Raw genomic sequence first — 18,127 nt, 5'->3', positions numbered from 1 at the left:
CTTATTTTTTCATTCACATTCCAGCTCGCCGCACGCCAACTGCTAACAATTTCAGATTTTTACACACACTTTATAGTGGGATCCCTTTGCACTGTGACAGAAGTCAGAACTGGTCTGCACTAGGAGGGGAGCACATTCTCTAGGTCTTTATATTGCTTGGGAAACATGTTTGTAGTCCTACGGTATTGTGGGTCTGGGCTTCATACAAAGGGACAATCCCTGAGAAGTCAGAGGGAAACTGGCAATGAGTTTCTGTGCCAGCCTGATACAGGTTTCTTTAGAGCTGCCTCTTTGCTGCCAATCTGATCTCCACTGCTGTGGGCAGTATCTGTCATTTCCCTCCCTCCTTCCCTCCCTCCCTCCCTCCCTCCCTCCTTCCCTTCTTGGCTCTAGATCCCAACATCTGGAGATATTTTTTGGCAGAAGCAACCTGCCTTCTCTGTCTCAGCTGTGGGTGCTGGGCATACATATGGTTAACGGCAGCTGTGTTCCCATCCAAGGGAGGAGGGCCGACTTGCAGAGGCTGCCCCTTTCTTTCTCTCTCCTCTCTTTCTCTCTGGATTTTCCATAAAGTGCCTTTCTGCTTAAAGCCTGAGATCTGAAGGCTAGAAGCAGAACTGCCCTGCTCTCCTCTTCCCTACCAGGGATTGGAAGGGTTTCCTCAGAAGTGGATGCTCTAGAAGATTAAAGGTAAAGACAAGCAGTGGCTCTTTCAGCCTGTAATCCTGCCCCAAAGGTAGGTGCCAGCCAGCTGGGTAGAGTTCTGGAGCCAGGTGCTCAGATCTGTGCGGAATTACACATGGCTGGGGGAGTGGGTGGCAGGGGTATAGCAATCCAAGGCTGCCTGGGATCTTGTACAAATGTCCTTTACCCAGAGGCACAGTGAAGACTCAGACTGTTGGTATGTTTAATGCTTTGGAAGATGAGACAGAATCGTCCTCATGTGGTATCCTTCCATTACTGTAACAGGGAGATTACTTATCCAGCCCTGCTAGGCACCGGTCTATACATCATCATGCAAAATGATCCAACAGAGTGTAGCAGGACTTGTTTCTTCAGCCCCCATCTTCGGCCCCCGCTGCCACTGCTAAAGCACTGTGCTCTTGAGGAAGTATCACCAGAGGACAAGTGGTATGAGGCATGTGACTGGTGTACCATTACCCAGGCATGGGGAAGGTGGAACAGAGACTCCCACCCTCAGTTTGCTGGGGTGCTTGTCACTAGTGGTTCTGACAAACTGTGGCATCATGCTATGAACAACTGAAGGCTATTACAGCACAACTCATTTGGGCAAGGGGGTAGGTGGGCCATGGGGGCTCCACCAAAATCCCTGCTATATCAGCACTTTTGCATGGGTATGACAGAGGTAAGGGAGGGGAGGCAACAGCAGTGAGTAGAGCAAGAAGTGAAGCATGGGACACTGCTCCTGCCCATTCCTATCCTGGCTGGACCAATCCAGGAATGGCTTTCTTGTGTTCCTCACTGCACATCCAAGACAGCAGAGGTGAAAGCAGGAATTCTGGTACTCTGTCTCCTCATCACCCCAATGTCCTTTTTATTTCTGCTATGACTGAGGTGGATTTCTGTGCATCTGGGTTTCCAACGTGGTGAGATTTTCCCCCAGGATGTGGGGACTTTACATTCCCAGGCATTAAAGGCTGTTATATCAGGCCCTGCAGAGATGGAGAGTGGCCAGCATGAACCGGAAAAAACAAATGCACTCTCTCAGAGTGTATATTGCTGGATGTGCCCATGTTTTTGTCTCCATGTTATTCTATGGTAGTTCACGTTTGTGTGTCCAGTCTCTGCCAGTATCCTTGAAGAGTTATGATAAGCCTCTTTGTGGAGAGAAGCCTGCCTCATTTATTGTGTTTTTTTGTGTAGTGGGTTTGTGTACAGGGATGAAACAATTAGTTCTGAGCTGGCAGGAAGGATCTTAGTCATCTTAATTTTTCTAGAATGCTTAGTAGAGTTTTTATGATTTATAAATGATGAAAACATGATAATTAATCCCCTTAATTACTTGTCTTTCTCAACCCCAAATAACAGTGCTTTAGAAACAGGAATTAAAATTGAATAAACCACCTTCTAAATGTGGATAAATTAAAAATATTGCATACTAGTTTAACACTATCTGTACAAAATCTGCCCATACAAAAAGGTTGTACAGTCCTTTTGAAAATGCTTATGCTGAGTCTCCAATGGAAGGTAATTCCACAGTTGTGGGGCAGCCACAAGAAACATGTTTCTTCTTCTACATGAAGCTCCCATCAATATATGGCATATGTTGAAGAAGACCTAGGGCCACAATGTTTCCAAACATATAGTCACATGCTTTTGAGACTAGTTCCCCTCCCCCTCAATTGTGTGGGATACCCGATTTCCTAATTTTACCCCACTGCTGACATTTTCACACATTGATGCATACAAACTATACCTACCTATTTATATTTGTACGCTAAGGTATGCCAGTCTGTGACAAATATGGGAAGAAGGCATGTTCATTGAATTCATGTGTTGAGTGGTTGAGCTATGCATGGTGAGTATGCATATGTTTGTATGTTATGCAACAAGTACATGGAGGAGGAGGAGGAAGAGGAGGAATGCCAGCCTCCAAGTGGGGCCTGGAGATCTCTTGGAATTATAGCTCATCTCCAGAATACAGTGATCCATTCCCCTGGAGAAAATGAATGCTTTGGAGCACAGACTCTATAGCATTGTACCCTATTCAGGTCCCTGTCCACCCCAGGCTCCACCCCCAAATCTCCAAGAATTTCCCAACCTACAGCCAGGGCTGGTGCCACAAGTTCTGGCACCCTAGGCCCTGCCCCCGCCAGATCCAGGAAGGAGAAAGCAGCTGGGTGGCACCTCTTCTGAGGCTGCCTTCCCTTGCAAGAGTGCAGGAGCCGCCAAGCCCTGCCGCTTTCATCTTTTTGGGTCTGCGCAGACTTGGGAAGGTGAGAGCAGTGCAGTAGCATAGTGGGAGGGGGTGCTCAGCACTCCTGTAGGTCAAGTGGTGCCCTAGGCAGTTGTGAACCTGGCCTATTCCTGCCTACAGCTGCCAACCCTACCCCCCGACCCGGGGGGGGACCTAGCAACCCTAGGAGGGAGGGATATGTGCAATGCACAGCAGGATGTGTAAGCTATCATTCACTGTATAGTAAGTGTACGTGAGTTCTGTGCAAGTACAATTAATCATTGAGAATTTGAATGTTGCTTCCAGTGCACAGTCTTTCTTCACTAAAACTTTAAGCCGGATTGTCATGGCTTCTTCCTAACTGTAGTTTTTCTGCAAACATGCGGTCATCCTCAGAAAACTACAATTCCCAGTGATTCTTGGAGGAAGTAATTTAAGTATTGAGATGAACCACACTTAGGGTCCTCACATAGCATGCAGATGCCCATACATCCATGTACACTACAACAGCAGCTTACTCTGAGTGTACATGAGCTTTGGGTGTGGAGGTACACAGATTTACTCACACTTGGGACATCGTTGCGCCCTTTGGCTCATGTGTTGTCTCATTCTGTTCTGTCAGTAATACTTCCATGAAATTCTCCTTGTTATGAATTTTGTCCCAGCTAAGTGGCTTGTTCCCTAAGAAATGCTATCTCTCCAGAGGCTAGATAACCACACAGATTTTAGGAGAACTGCCCGGTTTTGCTTGGCACTGTACTGCCTTGCCTTATTATAGGGCAAGGGTAGGGCAAACTTCCAAACTCTGCGTATGTACATGCAGTCTGTCCCAGGAACAAATTCATGGGACTGCTGCTCTACCATGCACTTTGCGGGCTGCTCAAAGGCACTTATATGGAACCAAATCACAGTATCAGTGTAGTATTGCAGGGACAGCCTCCCCCTTCCTGGTTTCACCACTAGCCTCTTCAGCAATCATCACTGAGGCAAAAAATAATGTATAAGGAAAACAGGTCCACTTTGCTTTTCTCTGGATCTTCTAATTCTGTTAAAAGCCAATCTACGCCCTTGTTGGTATACACAGGTCTAGAAATCCTTGTAGTTACTTCTCCATGGGTGATTAGAAATAAGAAAGCAATGAGCACAGGTGTTCTTAATCCTTCCTCACTGCTACCAGATACTTTCATCCTCTTGAGAGGATGAGCCAGTTTGGTGTAGTGGTTAAGTGTGCAGACTCTTATCTGGGAGAACCGGGTTTGATTCCCCACTCCTCCACTTGCACCTGCTAGAATGGCCTTGGGTCAGCCATAGCTCTGGCAGAGGTTGTCCTTGAAAGGGCAGCTGCTGTGAGAGCCCTCTCCAGCCCCACCCACCTCACAGGGTGTCTGTTGTGGGGGAGGAAGGCAAAGGAGATTGTGAGCCGCTCTGAGACTCTTCGGAGTGGAGGGCGGGATATAAATCCAATATCTTCTTCTTCTTCTTCTTCTTGATGCAACAAACACCTACCTGAGATCCCCAGTGTGAGTTGCAGCTATGCTAGGGTGAGAAGAAGAAGGGGTTTAAACAACCTCCTCCCTTGCAAATAGCTTTCTTGCCCTCCCAAACCAGTGCAGAAGAAACAGCCAGACTGTGTCTGTTGCTGAAAGGGTAAATATTTCTTTGCTGATCATAATAAAATTGTCAGGTGGCTCAGGAGGTGATGAAGATGAGGACTTAAATTCCTCCACTGCAAATCTTCAGCCCAGGATTCAGTTTTACAAAAGTGTGAGAAAGAACATGCCCAATGCAAACGTGGAAGGAAACATGGAATCATAGTTAATCGTCACTTGCCTCTTTTTTGAACTTCTGTACCAGGAGTCAATTTTGAGCTGCCTCAGAAATTGGACTTTATACAGCAGTCTGAATCTGCCTGTGTTCCATATTCATTTGCTGTGATACTGGAGTGTGAAGAGAGGAGTGTATTTGGGGAGCAGAAGAACTGACCATATCTCCCTGTTGCATGTCTACTGTGTTTCTGGAGATATGTGTCTTCCCTTTAGCCTTTATTGTGACAAATCCTGGTGGATCAACACTGCAACCCAGCAGTGTAGTGCAAGGGCCAGATACCCTAGCATTGCCTTGCTCTGATTCTGTGGTTGCTCTGAAAGACTCTGATGTCCATTCTGTATTCTGGTCAAGGGAGGGATGACCTACTTCTTGACCCCAGACACCCAGCAGACAGATGGAAATCCTGCCTGCTATGGAGAACTCAAATCAGACATTCAGCCTCCTTAAAGTCTCCCTGGAGGACTACAGCTTTGTTCTTTCTCTTCCAGGACCAGCCCCCAGGTTCTTGTACAGCTTTAGCAAGATCTCTTTTGCCTGCCCGCCCCACCGGCACTCCTTTCCTGACTCTGTCCTCTCTGGCAGGGTACAGCATGATGAAGGGACGTCTAGCACCAAGTGCCCTTTGGCTTATCTGCCTGCTCTCCTGGGCTTATTGCAGTGAGCCAGAACAGAGGACTGGAACACCGACACAAGCACCACATCAGCATCACACTACCAGGTAGGTTGTGACAGTGAATTTGTCATGTGACAGGAGATCTCAAAAGCAACAACTTTACCCTCCAGCTGTGGAAGATGATCTGAAGCCAATCAAGCCACACAACGGGCGTTATCACTCTGGCCCTGATGAGCCATGCAGAGTGTACCTGAACTCAGAATCTCTCCTCCCCAGCTGTCATGTTTTAAAGAAATCACTTCATGTTGTACTTCAATGCCCAGTTAACTCCATTAATGTGCATCTTCAGTGTGCAGTTAATGCACAATTAGTTCTATTGCTCTGACTCACTTTGAAGGAAGCCAGAGGCTGGTGGGTGATGATAATGGCTCTAGAGGAGGTGTAAATGATTGCAAAAGAGGGCCTTGCTGGGTATTTCAGAGGCATAAAATTTAGTTTCCAATAACCAGAGTGAGCATTCCACAATGTATCTTTGTAATGCAGTGGGCTGCGCTCCTCTCGGTTTCTCTCTTGGAAACAAGAACGATCCATGCCGTCAGCGTCAACCAATTTGCATCTAATCTGTTCACTGGAATGTGAAAGGAGGGTCTGGGGAGCAGAGGTATCCCTGATATTTTTGCCTCTCCAACTGTAAGGGAAAATATACAATCCTGATTATTCAGTGGCTTCTGTCGTGCCTTCCTCAAATCTATAAATAACCCTACTTCTCTCTAATGTTAGATCAGTTATATTCTGCAGACATGGAGAGCCACATTCAAAATTCTCATCAAGCAAAAGAGGCATGTGACTATAGTATGCCTTGCATACCCCACCCCTCAAACAAACAAACAAAGAACTAGAATATAACCCTTTACCTCTGAGCAGCTAAGGTTGTCTTTCCTATTACTTAGTGTTTGGTTTTATGTGTCAGCATTTAACAGAGGTATGCCCAGTTCTACCACCTCGTTGCATATGTTTCATATGTTGACCTAGCTTCATATACAGAACTCCTACATCTGCACAACCTTTATATATATGGCCAAGTTGTGTGGCGTTTTCAAAATGAAACAGTTTTATTTTGGGCCCACAGAAACAATGAAATTATTACAATTTCCTTAAAGTTGGGGAGGTGGTACCCCAGAGATTATGCTCAGAAGAGTCAAAGGTGGCTCACAAGCCTCCGAGTAAGTATCACTGCTTTAAATCAATGAAGATTTGCTTAGGTTCTAAGAGAGCAAGTGGTTTCAAAGTGCTTCACAATTCTGTCGCAGCCCCTCCCCCTCCAGACAAACACATGATTTTAAATGTTGGCTTCAGTCTGAATGTTCCTCTCTCTCCATGTCCTGTAGAAGCTGCAAATCCACTGCCATGTTAGGATTTCAGACAGAAGCCTCCTTAGGAATAATGGGGGTCTGTGCTAAAACACAAACTGGAAGCACAGTTAAAGATATTGCCCAAGCCATGCGTTCCATCATTGCCAAAGCTAATGGGCATGGGCAACTTCCTGAAGCTGTGACAATTTGCCCAATCTATACTGTTCCAATAATAGTCCAAAAATGTACTTACAAATTTGGTTAAAATAATTTATTTCTACTCATAACAAAAAAGAAAGGCACAGTACTTATTTAAGCGACACAGCTGGAAGGCATGTTGTTCTCACTAGTGAAGGAGTGAATGAGTGAAGGAGACTTTGTTCCCACGGTGTCTTAGCTGCTGTTACTCCACTTAAAGATTTAGATGTTCTTGAACTCTCTTCACTCTAGAGATCTCCTTCTAGATCTCCACCCCACTCCATAGAATGTCTTCCCTCATGCAGTTAAATATAAATGGGGTATGGATTTGTGACAAGGTCAGTTCAGACACATGGATGTTCAGGCATGAAAAAGAGACGTAGCTGTAGGCTTGTTGTTTGCCTGCTCTTGGACCCAGTCTCCTTGATAAACTGAAGAGCAGGGTAAAAAAATTACCTTCATAACAATGCTGTAGAATGTCTCCATGTCTCTTATGGTATCTACTATAGGTGGAGGTGGAGCTGGGGAGGGTGAGGTTTTGAGAGGGGTGGGGTCACCTCAGCATGGCATAACGAGGTAGAGTCCACCCTGCAAGGCAGCCACTTTCCCCAGGGGGATGGATTTTTGTTGTCTGAAGTTCAGTTGCAATTCTAAGAGTTCTTCAAGCCCCACCTGGTGACTGGCACTCCCACTTTGCATATCTCTAACAGGCCTGTCCTGACTGCCCTGTGCATTAGAATGCTTCAGTTAAATCATTAATTTAAGTTTATTCAGACAATAAATATTTTTGGATATATTTGAATCAAGAATAATAATGACACCAGATCCACCGTGAGATTAAACAGTCTTGAGGTTGGTTGAGGCAGGTGAAGTTATAGCAAGACCTAGAGCCAGTTTGGTGTAGTGGTGAAGTGTGCGGACTCTTATCTGGGAGAACCGGGTTTGATTCCCCACTCCTCCACTTGCACCTGCTAGCATGGCCTTGGGTCAGCCATAGCTCTGGCAGAGGTTGTCCTTGAAAGGGCAGCTGCTGTGAGAGCCCTCTCCAGCCCCACCCACCTCAAAGGGTGTCTGTTGTGGGGGAGGAAGGGAAAGGAGATTGTGAGCCGCTCTGAGACTCTGTCCTTGAAAGGGCAGCTGCTGTGAGAGCCCCCTCAGCCCCACCCACCTCACAGGGTGTCTGTTGTGGGGGAGGAAGGTAAAGGAGATTGTGAGCCGCTCTGAGACTCTTCGGAGTGGAGGGCGGGATATAAATCCAATATCTTCATCTACCTCACAGGGTGTCTGTTGTGGGGGAGGAAGGTAAAGGAGATTGTGAGCCACTCTGAGACTCTTCGGAGTGGAGGGCGGGATAGAAATCCAATATCTTCTTCTTCTTCTTCTTCTTCTTCTTCTTCTTCTTCTTCTTCTTCTTCTTCTTTTATATTCTGTTTACTAATACACCCTCCATCAGAAGCCTACAGGACAAATCCAGCTCACATGTGAGAACAGGGGAGGGGTTTCAAGCACGTATATCCCTATGCTTATCTGGGGAATACCAGAGGTGGGAGGTGGGGGGGGGGGCTGCTGCTTCCCACCTTCCTCTTTCCCTTCCTCAGATCTGGCTCTCTTGGTCAGTCTGCTATTGCTTACTAGGTGCAAATTCAAATCCAACCTGAGTGGTGGTTATTGCTAGGCAACCTTATTCCATGGAAGGGGCATCACCTGCATCTGGATCTTTCTGCAGATGCCAGTTGGAGAGGTGAAGTGATGGGACAACGTTCAGGTGACACCGCAAGTGTGGGTGTTATGTATTGACATGAGCTGTGTACCGCATGGTGATCCCTATAGAAGGCGACCCCCGGGTCCCCAGATGTAGCTCGCCATACGCCCTGCCCACCAAGATCTGCGGCGGGAAGTTTTGACTGACCAGGATCGGCCTGGTCAGACGAGGGGGCAGTTCTGGGTGATGTATATAAGCGGGACCTGGCCCGCGTGTTCTCTCTCTTGTAATGTGCTCTGAATAAAGTATGTTGCCTTCAAACCATCTTGGTTCTCAGTACATTACAGTGGGGCAAAGATCCCAGGCCACCAAGTGAAGGGCCCGCCCTGCCTTAAACAGAGGCGGGAAAAAATGGAGCGAGTGATTGTTTACTTGACACTGTGGAAATTCTGTGCCCTCTCAATACCTAGGCTCTAGGATAATCCCCATCAACTGTTTTTAAATCCTTCCTTCTGGGTACGTTTTGTGAAACGATAACTAAGAAAACTGTGATTTCGTGATCACAGAACAGAGGCTGAACATTGCAAATTATCCAAGGAAAGCAGGGTTATTTTTTTCAGTTTCTGCTGATCTGTGTCTGTGCTGTTTCTGCCTTTCCAGGGCTGAGAAAGACTATGAGAAATACAACAAGCGGCTTCGAGGCTTTGAGTGTGTACGCTGTTGTGATCCTCCGGAGCACTTATCACCACATCCTGTGTACTACCAGCCTTTGCCTCAGATCAACATTACCATCTTGAAAGGTAAGGGCTATACGGACTTTGGATAGAGACCCTGGAGTACAATGAGAGGTTCTAAACTGGGTATTCCTCTGACTGGCTGTGAAAACTGCTGTTCCTGACTCCTGGTTTGTTCACTGGTCCAAGACTTAACACTTGCAGATAATTATAACAGTGTAGGAACCATCACATGTCATCCCAGAGAGCCATTTTGTAAACATCCTGTATTCTGAGATTTTGCTGTCATGGTTCTCCCACAACATGGTCCTGTTGTCTGCCACTTGCCTACCAGCAGGGCGGTGCCTACAGGGATCTGATTATTATGGGCAGTAAAGGACCAGGCAGGAATGAACTAAAAGACCAGGCAAGAACAGAACCAGGAGAGGAATGAACTAAAAGATGTTGCTGCTGCTTATTATCTCCGGATGTGCTGGTAATTTGGAGGTACAGAGTACAATTCTGGGTTTACAGTCTGACAACACTGTATGCCATGCTGTTAGAGTTGCCAGCTCTGGAATGGAAAATACCTGGAGATCTGGGGAGGGGGTAGAACATGAGAAGGGACTTCAGTGGGGTATAATGCCAAAGTGACTATTTTCTTCAAGTGAACTGATCTCTGTCACCTATTAGTGTCTTGTAATAATAGCAGATCTCCAGCCACCTCCTGGAGGCTGGCAACCCTATGTAATCCTATGCTGTAATTGTGGCTAACTGCTTGGGACATGTGGCTGCTTCTGGCTTATTGTCAGAAATACCTGATGACCTCAGCAGAACCAGATGCATTTAGCAGCTAACAGCAAAGCAGAAGGTTTCTATAAAGTGTGGCAAGTTGGCTTTTTATTCCCATGCTTTTGTCATAAGGGTGGGGTTACTGCCTTTTGGATAAACCTTTTGGTTCTTTTCATTCCAGAGAGGCCAGTTCGGGAGAAATTATGTGAGCTAAATAAATTCCCTGGCCTGAAGAAGTTGTTATGATAGTCTCCTCCAAGCTTCTTCTTTACACAGGCCAGGAGAAACAGCCAAATTAATCTTGATCCAAAACGAGGAGTCTAGAGGTTGCATTAGGACATAGCCTGACTTGGCTTGAAGAATGAGAAAGCTGTGAAAGTGAGACATCAGTCTCTTATATGGCTGAACCTCTTGGTGCCTCCTCATGAATCAATAGGAGTGGGTGTAATTTAGGGATGCCAGCCTCTAGGTGGGGCCTGGAGACCCCTGGAATTATAGATAATCTCCAGGCTACAGAGATGGCTCCTCTGGAGAAAATGGATGCTTTGAAGGGTGGACTCTATGGCATTATACCACACTGAGGGCCCAGTCTTCCCCAGGCTCCATCCCTAAAAGTTTCCCAATCTGGATTTGGCAACCCTACCTCCCATCTCTCACCAGTCATCAGGGGGATCTGGCAACCCTAGTACTACAACTAGGAAAACAGGAGGTGGCTTTGGATTGCTTCATATTTCTTTCCCTGCCCCCAGTAACCATCTCGGTCCCCTACCCTGTAATAAAGACAACAAAACAAATGACCAAATATTAACATTAGAATCCATCCATCCTTTTGCTATATTAAAAGCAAACCTGTTGAAGATATGTTCATACTGTGGGATTTCAGGATTCAAGCTGACAGAAAATTTGGGTAGATCAGAAAGCTTATAGCTTATGAATCCATCTTTTCTGTGTCAAAGTTAACAGAAACAGGGGAACAGGCTTCTGCTATTGAAATGCAATTGTTATCAAAGTGGGCCTCAGTGAGAGTCCAAAGTTGAAACCCTTACTATAACCTTGGCTTCTGGTAAATCCCCTGGAGAGGACCTGATTCCTCCAGATCTGTTAAAAACTCCCCAGGTGATGGACCATGATACGAGTCAAACTTTCACCAGATAAGTAATTTGGATATATTTCCAGTAGGATAGAAAACTAGTATTGTAGTTCCCATCCATAAAAAACGGGACAAAATGAACCCCCAAAATTATCACCCCATAAGTCTTCTTGACAAAGCTTCAAAACTTTATGGGAAATATCTTCTGCAAAAACTGGAGGATTGGGTCATTCATAATAACATCATATATCCCCAACAAGCAGGATTCAGAAAAGTTCAAGGGACTTTCTTCATCACTGTCAAACTTTGTACAATGTGGCTTATTCACCTATGAACAGACCAACAAGCTCTATATAAAGTGTTTGTCAATTTGACCACTGCTTTTGATGGAATTGACAGAGATCAACTTTAGGACAAATTGAAAAAGATCAATATTGATAAATTGTTGTTCTTTATACATTAGTTGCATTCTGACTCGTATGCAAAGATCAGAGTGGGTACCTCAGGACACTTCTTTGACTAGTGAAATCACGATAGGTAAGGGAGTTAAACAGGGTTGTGCATTGGCCTTTTTACTATTTAATTTTTATATAAACGATAATGTCCTGAGATTGTCCGGTTCGGAATTTGTTCTGCCCACAGTAGGCCAACAGAAAATTCCAATGTTTTTTGTATGGAGATGATGTGGTCCTATTCTCCTTAACCCAAATTGGCTTAAAGAGGCATTTGGATGCCCTGGGTGATTATTGTACAGAAGATAATCTTACCATCAATTATATGAAAACAAAAGTAGTTATCTTTTGGAAGAGGCCCAAAAAGTTCTCGTGGAGTAGAAATGGTATCCCAACAGAACAGTGTAAAATCTATAAGAGAGCCAGTTTGGTGTAGTGGTTAAGTGCGTGGACTCTTATCTGGGAGAACCGGGTTTGATTCCCCACTCCTCCACTTGCACCTGCTGGAATGGCCTTGGGTCAGCCATAGCTCTGGCAGAGATTGTCCTTGAAAGGGCAGCTGCTGTGAGAGCCCTCTCAGCTCCACCCACCTCACAGGGTGTCTGTTGTGGGGGGAGAAGATATGAGAGATTGTAAGCCGCTCTGAGTCTCTGATTCAGAGAGAAGGGCGGGGTATAAATCTGCAATTCTTCTTCTTCTTCTTCTTCTTCTTCTTCTTCTTCTTCTTCTTCTTCTTCTTCTTCTTCTATAAATATTTAAGCCTAATATTTAGTGTAATCCTGAACTGGAATGCCCATATGGCCTCCATAAAATCCTCAGCAACTAAGATCACTGGAGTGATACTGAGATTCTATTACACTAAGGGAGGCTTCCTAGTAGATCTAGCCCTTAAACTTTTTGTCAGCAAAGCTATTTCCCATCTACTATATAGCATTGAACTCTGGGGCTGGAAGGAACAAACACCCACTAGTCTGAAGGTAATTCAGAACCTTTGTTTGAGATGCATTTTGGCACTGCCAAAGGGGTTGCCACCAGCTCTGTTACGGGCAGAACTTGGTCTTCCTTAAATTAGAACTTCTGTCCATGTTGCAGTTTTAAAATCATGGAAGAAATATTACCTGTCAGAAACTGAATCACTTAATAAAACAAGCTTTCGCTTGTTACTAAGTAAGGTCAACACTCACTCTGGCTTTTAAAACAATATTATTTCTCACTATACAGTCCCAGATGACGTACTTCAACCATCAGGGAACAATCATGTTTTTTAAGACCAGGTGTATAATGGGGATGACTTAATCAACTATTTGTTAATTGTCCAGATGAAATCTGTTTACAAGTTTCATATTTGACAATTTACAAGTTTCATATTTGGCAGACATCACTACACACAATCTTAGAATAGTCTACAACATTACACTTGCAGGCTATGCCAAAGGAACTACACATTGGACAATACCTAAAAATACTGCAGGAACAATGCATCTGTGCTTGCAGAAATTCTGTGGAAAATCTTTTTCATTATGTTACGGTCTGCCCATTGTACTCAGAATTTAGAAATAAATTTTTGACCAGAATAACAGATTAACTGTATAATTTTCCTGACATAGATAAATTAATATTTTTGCTGTCAGACCGGGACTCCTTTGTTTCTAATAAGGTGGTATTTTTTGCATTAGCGGCTAGGAAAGTCAAAGCAAAGGTGGTTCTCATGAAAGAATGTAAATGAAATGTAATGTCCTGAGATGTAATTTGTTTTTCTTTAATCTAACTGGGAATCTTTGGAGATGGATGTCTGTATTTTAAAATTCAAGGTAATTAGTATATTTGAGTGTGAATGTGAATATTTAAAGACAGAGGTTCTATTTTAAAATCCTGGTATGTTTTAACTTGTAACGGCCGATTGGCATATACAATAAACTTGACTATTACTGAAAACTTATATGGTTTACCCTAGCAAAACAAGGGAAGAGCTCTTGAAAGTAGTGACGCAGCTCTTGTAAAACTTACCAGTAAAAAGAATGTTGAGGCAGCCTCAGCAAACAAGAAAAAACTAGATTATAATATCACTAATGAAATGGCTCAGAATAAGAACAAGATACAAGGTAGTATCTAAGATCAAAATGTGGCAGGGAAACAGATTAGCCTTCAGGGAGGAAGAGGTGTCAAGGCTGAAGAAAGCTGCCAACTGAGCCAAGAATAGCAGATTCCCAGAAAGCAGATTTGTGTCCACAGCACATGCATTACAGCTGTGTGCAGATTGCTTTACAATCCTTGCCTCATTCATTTTACAACAGCTTCGTGGAATAAGACATAGATGTCTGTCATCTCATTTTGATCCCGCCAAGGAGATCAGTGTGGCACACATACCTCTCTCCTTGTGCATTTCCTCTTCACTGCAACCCAATGAAATAGATCAGGACTGAATAACCAGCTCACGCTCACCCAGTGCACTTCCAGACATGGTGAATTTGAAAACAACACATCGTCAGTAGGGTAAAACTAAGCTGTCTCATGACAGTCAGTGGATTTGACCCCAAGTCCAAGTCTTATATGCTAACCACTACATCACACTGTCAAGATGACAAATTGAAGTTAAAGTATCATAAAAGAAAAGTGTTGTCCAGGAATGCCTGTAGACTTGAGGACAGATTTGAGCCCTGATACTGCAGACTCAAGTCTTAATGTACCGTCCTCATAGGTATGAGACTTTCCATGAGAGAGGACGGGTGATCAGAGCAGAGGCCACAGTGGATAGACACAGGAATGCCTAGACTTGCCCTTCTCCCAGAAACCTCTTACTAAATCTCTTTAACCTTCTTTCAAGATTCCGACATTTTGCTCAAGCAGGGACTTCTAATTTTGCCCTGAAATTTGCTTATGATGAAAATCTGTTTGAAACAGATAGTCATTTCCCAAGTGGCAATGAGCCATGATGGGCACACATCTCTGGTGCCTGACTAGGGTTGCCAACCCCCAGGTGGGGGCAGGGGATGCCCCGGTTTGGAGACCCTCCCCCCGCTTCAGGGTTGTCAGAAAGCGGGGGGAGGGGAAGGAAATGTCTGCTGGGAACTCTGTTATTCCCTATAGAGATTTATTCCCATAGAAAATAATGGAGAATGGATCCACGGGTATCTGGGGCTCTGGGGGGGGCTGTTTTTTGAGGTAGAGGCACCAAATTTTCAGTACAGCATCTAGTGCTTCTCCCCAAAATATCCCCCAAGTTTCAAAACGATTGGACCAGGGGGTCCAATTCTATGAGCCCCAAAAGAAGGTGCCCCTATCCTTCATTATTTCCTATGGAAGGAAGGCATTGAAAAGGTGTGCCGTCCCTTGAAATGTGATGGCCAGAACTCCCTTTGGAGTTCAATTATGCTTGTCACAGCCTTGATCTTAGCTTCACCCCAATGTCTCCTGGCTCCACCCCCAAAGTCCCCAGATATTTCTTAACTTGGACTTGGCAACCCTATGCCTGACTTAATGATGAGAATTTTACCATGTTTTTACACCCATTGTGAAACCCAGGGAAGTAGGGATGCCATATATGGCAAAAGCCTCTTTACTATGAGAGTGGGCATAAGACTTGCTTAATAATTATCTGTATTCACCCAAAGAATGATTACACTATGTTCATTAGAATAATTTCCCCTGAGTTGGAATTCATGAACACCCTCTGGGATATTGCCCTTGAGATGTGTATAAATTCCAAGGCTTAGTAGAGGTGGTGCTCAATTATAACCTCTCTGTTATTTAGGTGAGAAAGGGGACCATGGAGAACGGGGCTTCCAAGGAAAGTTGGGCAAAGCTGGTTCTCCAGGGATGAAGGGCCAGATAGGCCTCAAAGGTCAAAAAGGCAGCTTGGGGGCTCCAGGAGAGCGGTACAAGACCACCTATGCTGCCTTTTCGGTGGGCCGTAAGAAATCCCTGCACAGCAATGACTACTACCAGACACTGATCTTTGACACCGAGTTTGTGAACCTCTATGGACACTTCAACATGTTCATGGGCAAATTCTACTGCTATGTGCCTGGTGTGTACTTCTTCAGCCTCAATGTGCACACTTGGAACCAGAAGGAAACCTACCTGCACATAATGCACAACGGGGCTGAAGTTGCCATCTTGTATGCTCAGGCGAGTGATAGAAGCATAATGCAGAGCCAGAGTCTCATGTTAGATCTGCAGGACCAGGATGAAGTCTGGATACGACTCTTCAAAGGAGAACGTGATAACGCTATTTTCAGTGATGAATTTGATACGTATGTTACTTTCAGTGGATACCTAATTAAGCCCAGCTCAGAGCCCTGAATCTGCAGGCAGATGGACAACGTTCTTATAAGAACTTCACCTTGTTCCATCCTTCTGGTTTCTTCTTTATTGATTTCTGATCCTATATTTCATCCTTTGGGACTCACCACAATACTAAAATACTCCTTGGTTCATCACTCCCATAAAACTGACCTGACTTCTCCTGAACAGATCTTTCTTTATCAACCACTGGCCCTTTGGTCTTTTCTCCTCTGTCCACAGCTTTAAGCCTTGCCATATACATTCACAAACATAACAACACAGCACTTCTGCTGACAGGCAAGGCCGGCTCTGCCACTAGGCAAACTAGACAATTGCCTAGGGCGCTGGCCTTCTAGGGACATCAAATTAGGTGCCTCCCATGTGACAGTGACATTATCAGTGCGGGGGGGGGCACCAAAAATTAGCCTCGCCTAGGGTGCCAGACAGTCTAGGGCTCGCCCTGCTGACATGACTATCCATAACCTACAATTCCACTCTCCTTTCATTTTAATCTGTAATTGCCCTTCTTCTGTGCAAAACTTCCTCAGGGACCAATATGACTCCTCCTAGCCCTACATTTATAATAGAAGATGAAGAAGATATTGGATTTATATTCCGCCCTCCACTCTGAAGAGTCTCAGAGCGGCTCACAATCTCCTTTACCTTCCTCCCCCACAACAGACACCCTGTGAGGTGGGTGGGGCTGGAGAGGGCTCTCACAGCAGCTGCCCTTTCAAGAACAACCTCTGCCAGAGCTATGGCTGACCCAAGGCCATTCCAGCAGGTGCAAGTGGAGGAGTGGGGAATCAAACCCGGTTCTCCCAGATAAGAGTCCGCACACTTAACCACTACACCAAACCGGCTCTCCAAGCAGCAGACAGCATTTAGAAAAGATTGATGAGTAGCAGTAGGTATGAACCAGCTCACAAATGTAAGCTTGTGACAAATTTTAGCTGATTTGCAAACTGAAGAGCCACCATTAACTTCTAAGAATTTTAAGGCAGTTCGTGGCAGGTGCAAGTGGAGGAGTGGGGAATCAAACCCGGTTCTCCCAGATAAGAGTCCGCACACTTAACTACTACACCAAACTGGCTCTCCACAATGATGTCTGATTCTGCTCCTTTTTTATTCTCAGCCATGGAATTCTTCTTCAGCGTTTGAAATAATGACTTTGTGACCTCTGTTCACCGCTGCCCTGATTTCTGAGTTCATTTTTGCCTTTGAGGTGACTTCACAACCCTAAGGTGATTGCCTACCTTAATTAGCTGAAGCCAGCTCAATGCTCCTATCTCCTCTGTTCAGTCACATTCCCTGAAATAACTCCTGACTTCTCTGCAGTCTGCCTACCAGTCCCCATCTCTCACTTCAGCAGCTGAGCAAGGAGTTTCTCTGTGTCCAGTACATCAGGCTTCCCTTAGTTGCTTAGTGGAGTACTGAGTAGTACATCTTTATTTTCCATGTCCAAGAACAGATTGTGTTACCTGATCCTTTCCCACCCCAGTCTGGTCTATCCTTGTCCTTTTCAGTGTATCTGTCCAGAGGGATGTTATCTAGATGCCTCCTAACCAGAAAAAATTATCTAGGCACTATTCAGTCTTTGCATGGTAATGCGTAAAAACCCTATATTATTAGCTAAGCAGATTTGGAATATGAGGTGCTACTGGATGCAAAAGAGGCAAGGATTTCCCCATCCTGTTGGAAACTGGGCACTCTTGGATAACAATTTCATACTGGAGCATCATGTTCTTCTGTCCACATATGCATTTTCCAAATATCCCAGCACTGAGGAACCAATCACGGCCTCTCCAAGCTACATCCCCAGCAGCACTGAGCTCCATACACAGGGAGTGAGATAGGCAAAGGCTGATGCTATGCAGAAAAGTTGGTGCTAAATCTGCCCTGCTGGATAGGGATAACTTACAATATCCTGCCTTTCTCACCTTGTCGGAAGAGGGCGCCAGTATCCTTAGTTTTGAAACGATTTTGTGCATGAAGGGCACACAAGAGGCTGTTCTTGATCTTCAGCATTTACTGTCATGAAGCACAGCAGCTATACTTTAACTTGGAGGAGGTTCCACACCCCTCCCCCCTTGCTGTTGCATTCCACTGATACCAAATGCCTTTGTGAACAACTGGGTCCTAGTGCAGGGATGCTTGTTGGATAAGTCCAGCAGCTGTTTTGACCTC

General features: G+C 45.0%; 1 protein-coding gene across 1 annotated transcript; it reads left to right on the top strand.

Annotated features, from left to right (window-relative positions):
* Window positions 1-492: 492 nt before the first annotated feature.
* C1QTNF1 (C1q and TNF related 1) lies at window positions 493-16,197 on the top strand. The gene is made up of 4 exons (XM_060252441.1): window positions 493-736; window positions 5,327-5,462; window positions 9,270-9,409; window positions 15,408-16,197. Exons 2-4 carry the CDS (start codon window positions 5,335-5,337, stop codon window positions 15,956-15,958), a joined length of 819 nt encoding a protein of 272 aa, XP_060108424.1. The 5' UTR covers window positions 493-736; window positions 5,327-5,334; the 3' UTR covers window positions 15,959-16,197.
* The last annotated feature ends 1,930 nt before the right edge of the window (window positions 16,198-18,127 follow it).

Source organism: Heteronotia binoei, chromosome 13 (genome assembly GCF_032191835.1).
Source record: "Heteronotia binoei isolate CCM8104 ecotype False Entrance Well chromosome 13, APGP_CSIRO_Hbin_v1, whole genome shotgun sequence".
Taxonomy (NCBI): domain Eukaryota; kingdom Metazoa; phylum Chordata; class Lepidosauria; order Squamata; family Gekkonidae; genus Heteronotia; species Heteronotia binoei.
This window is presented reverse-complemented; position numbering and strand designations above follow the sequence as displayed.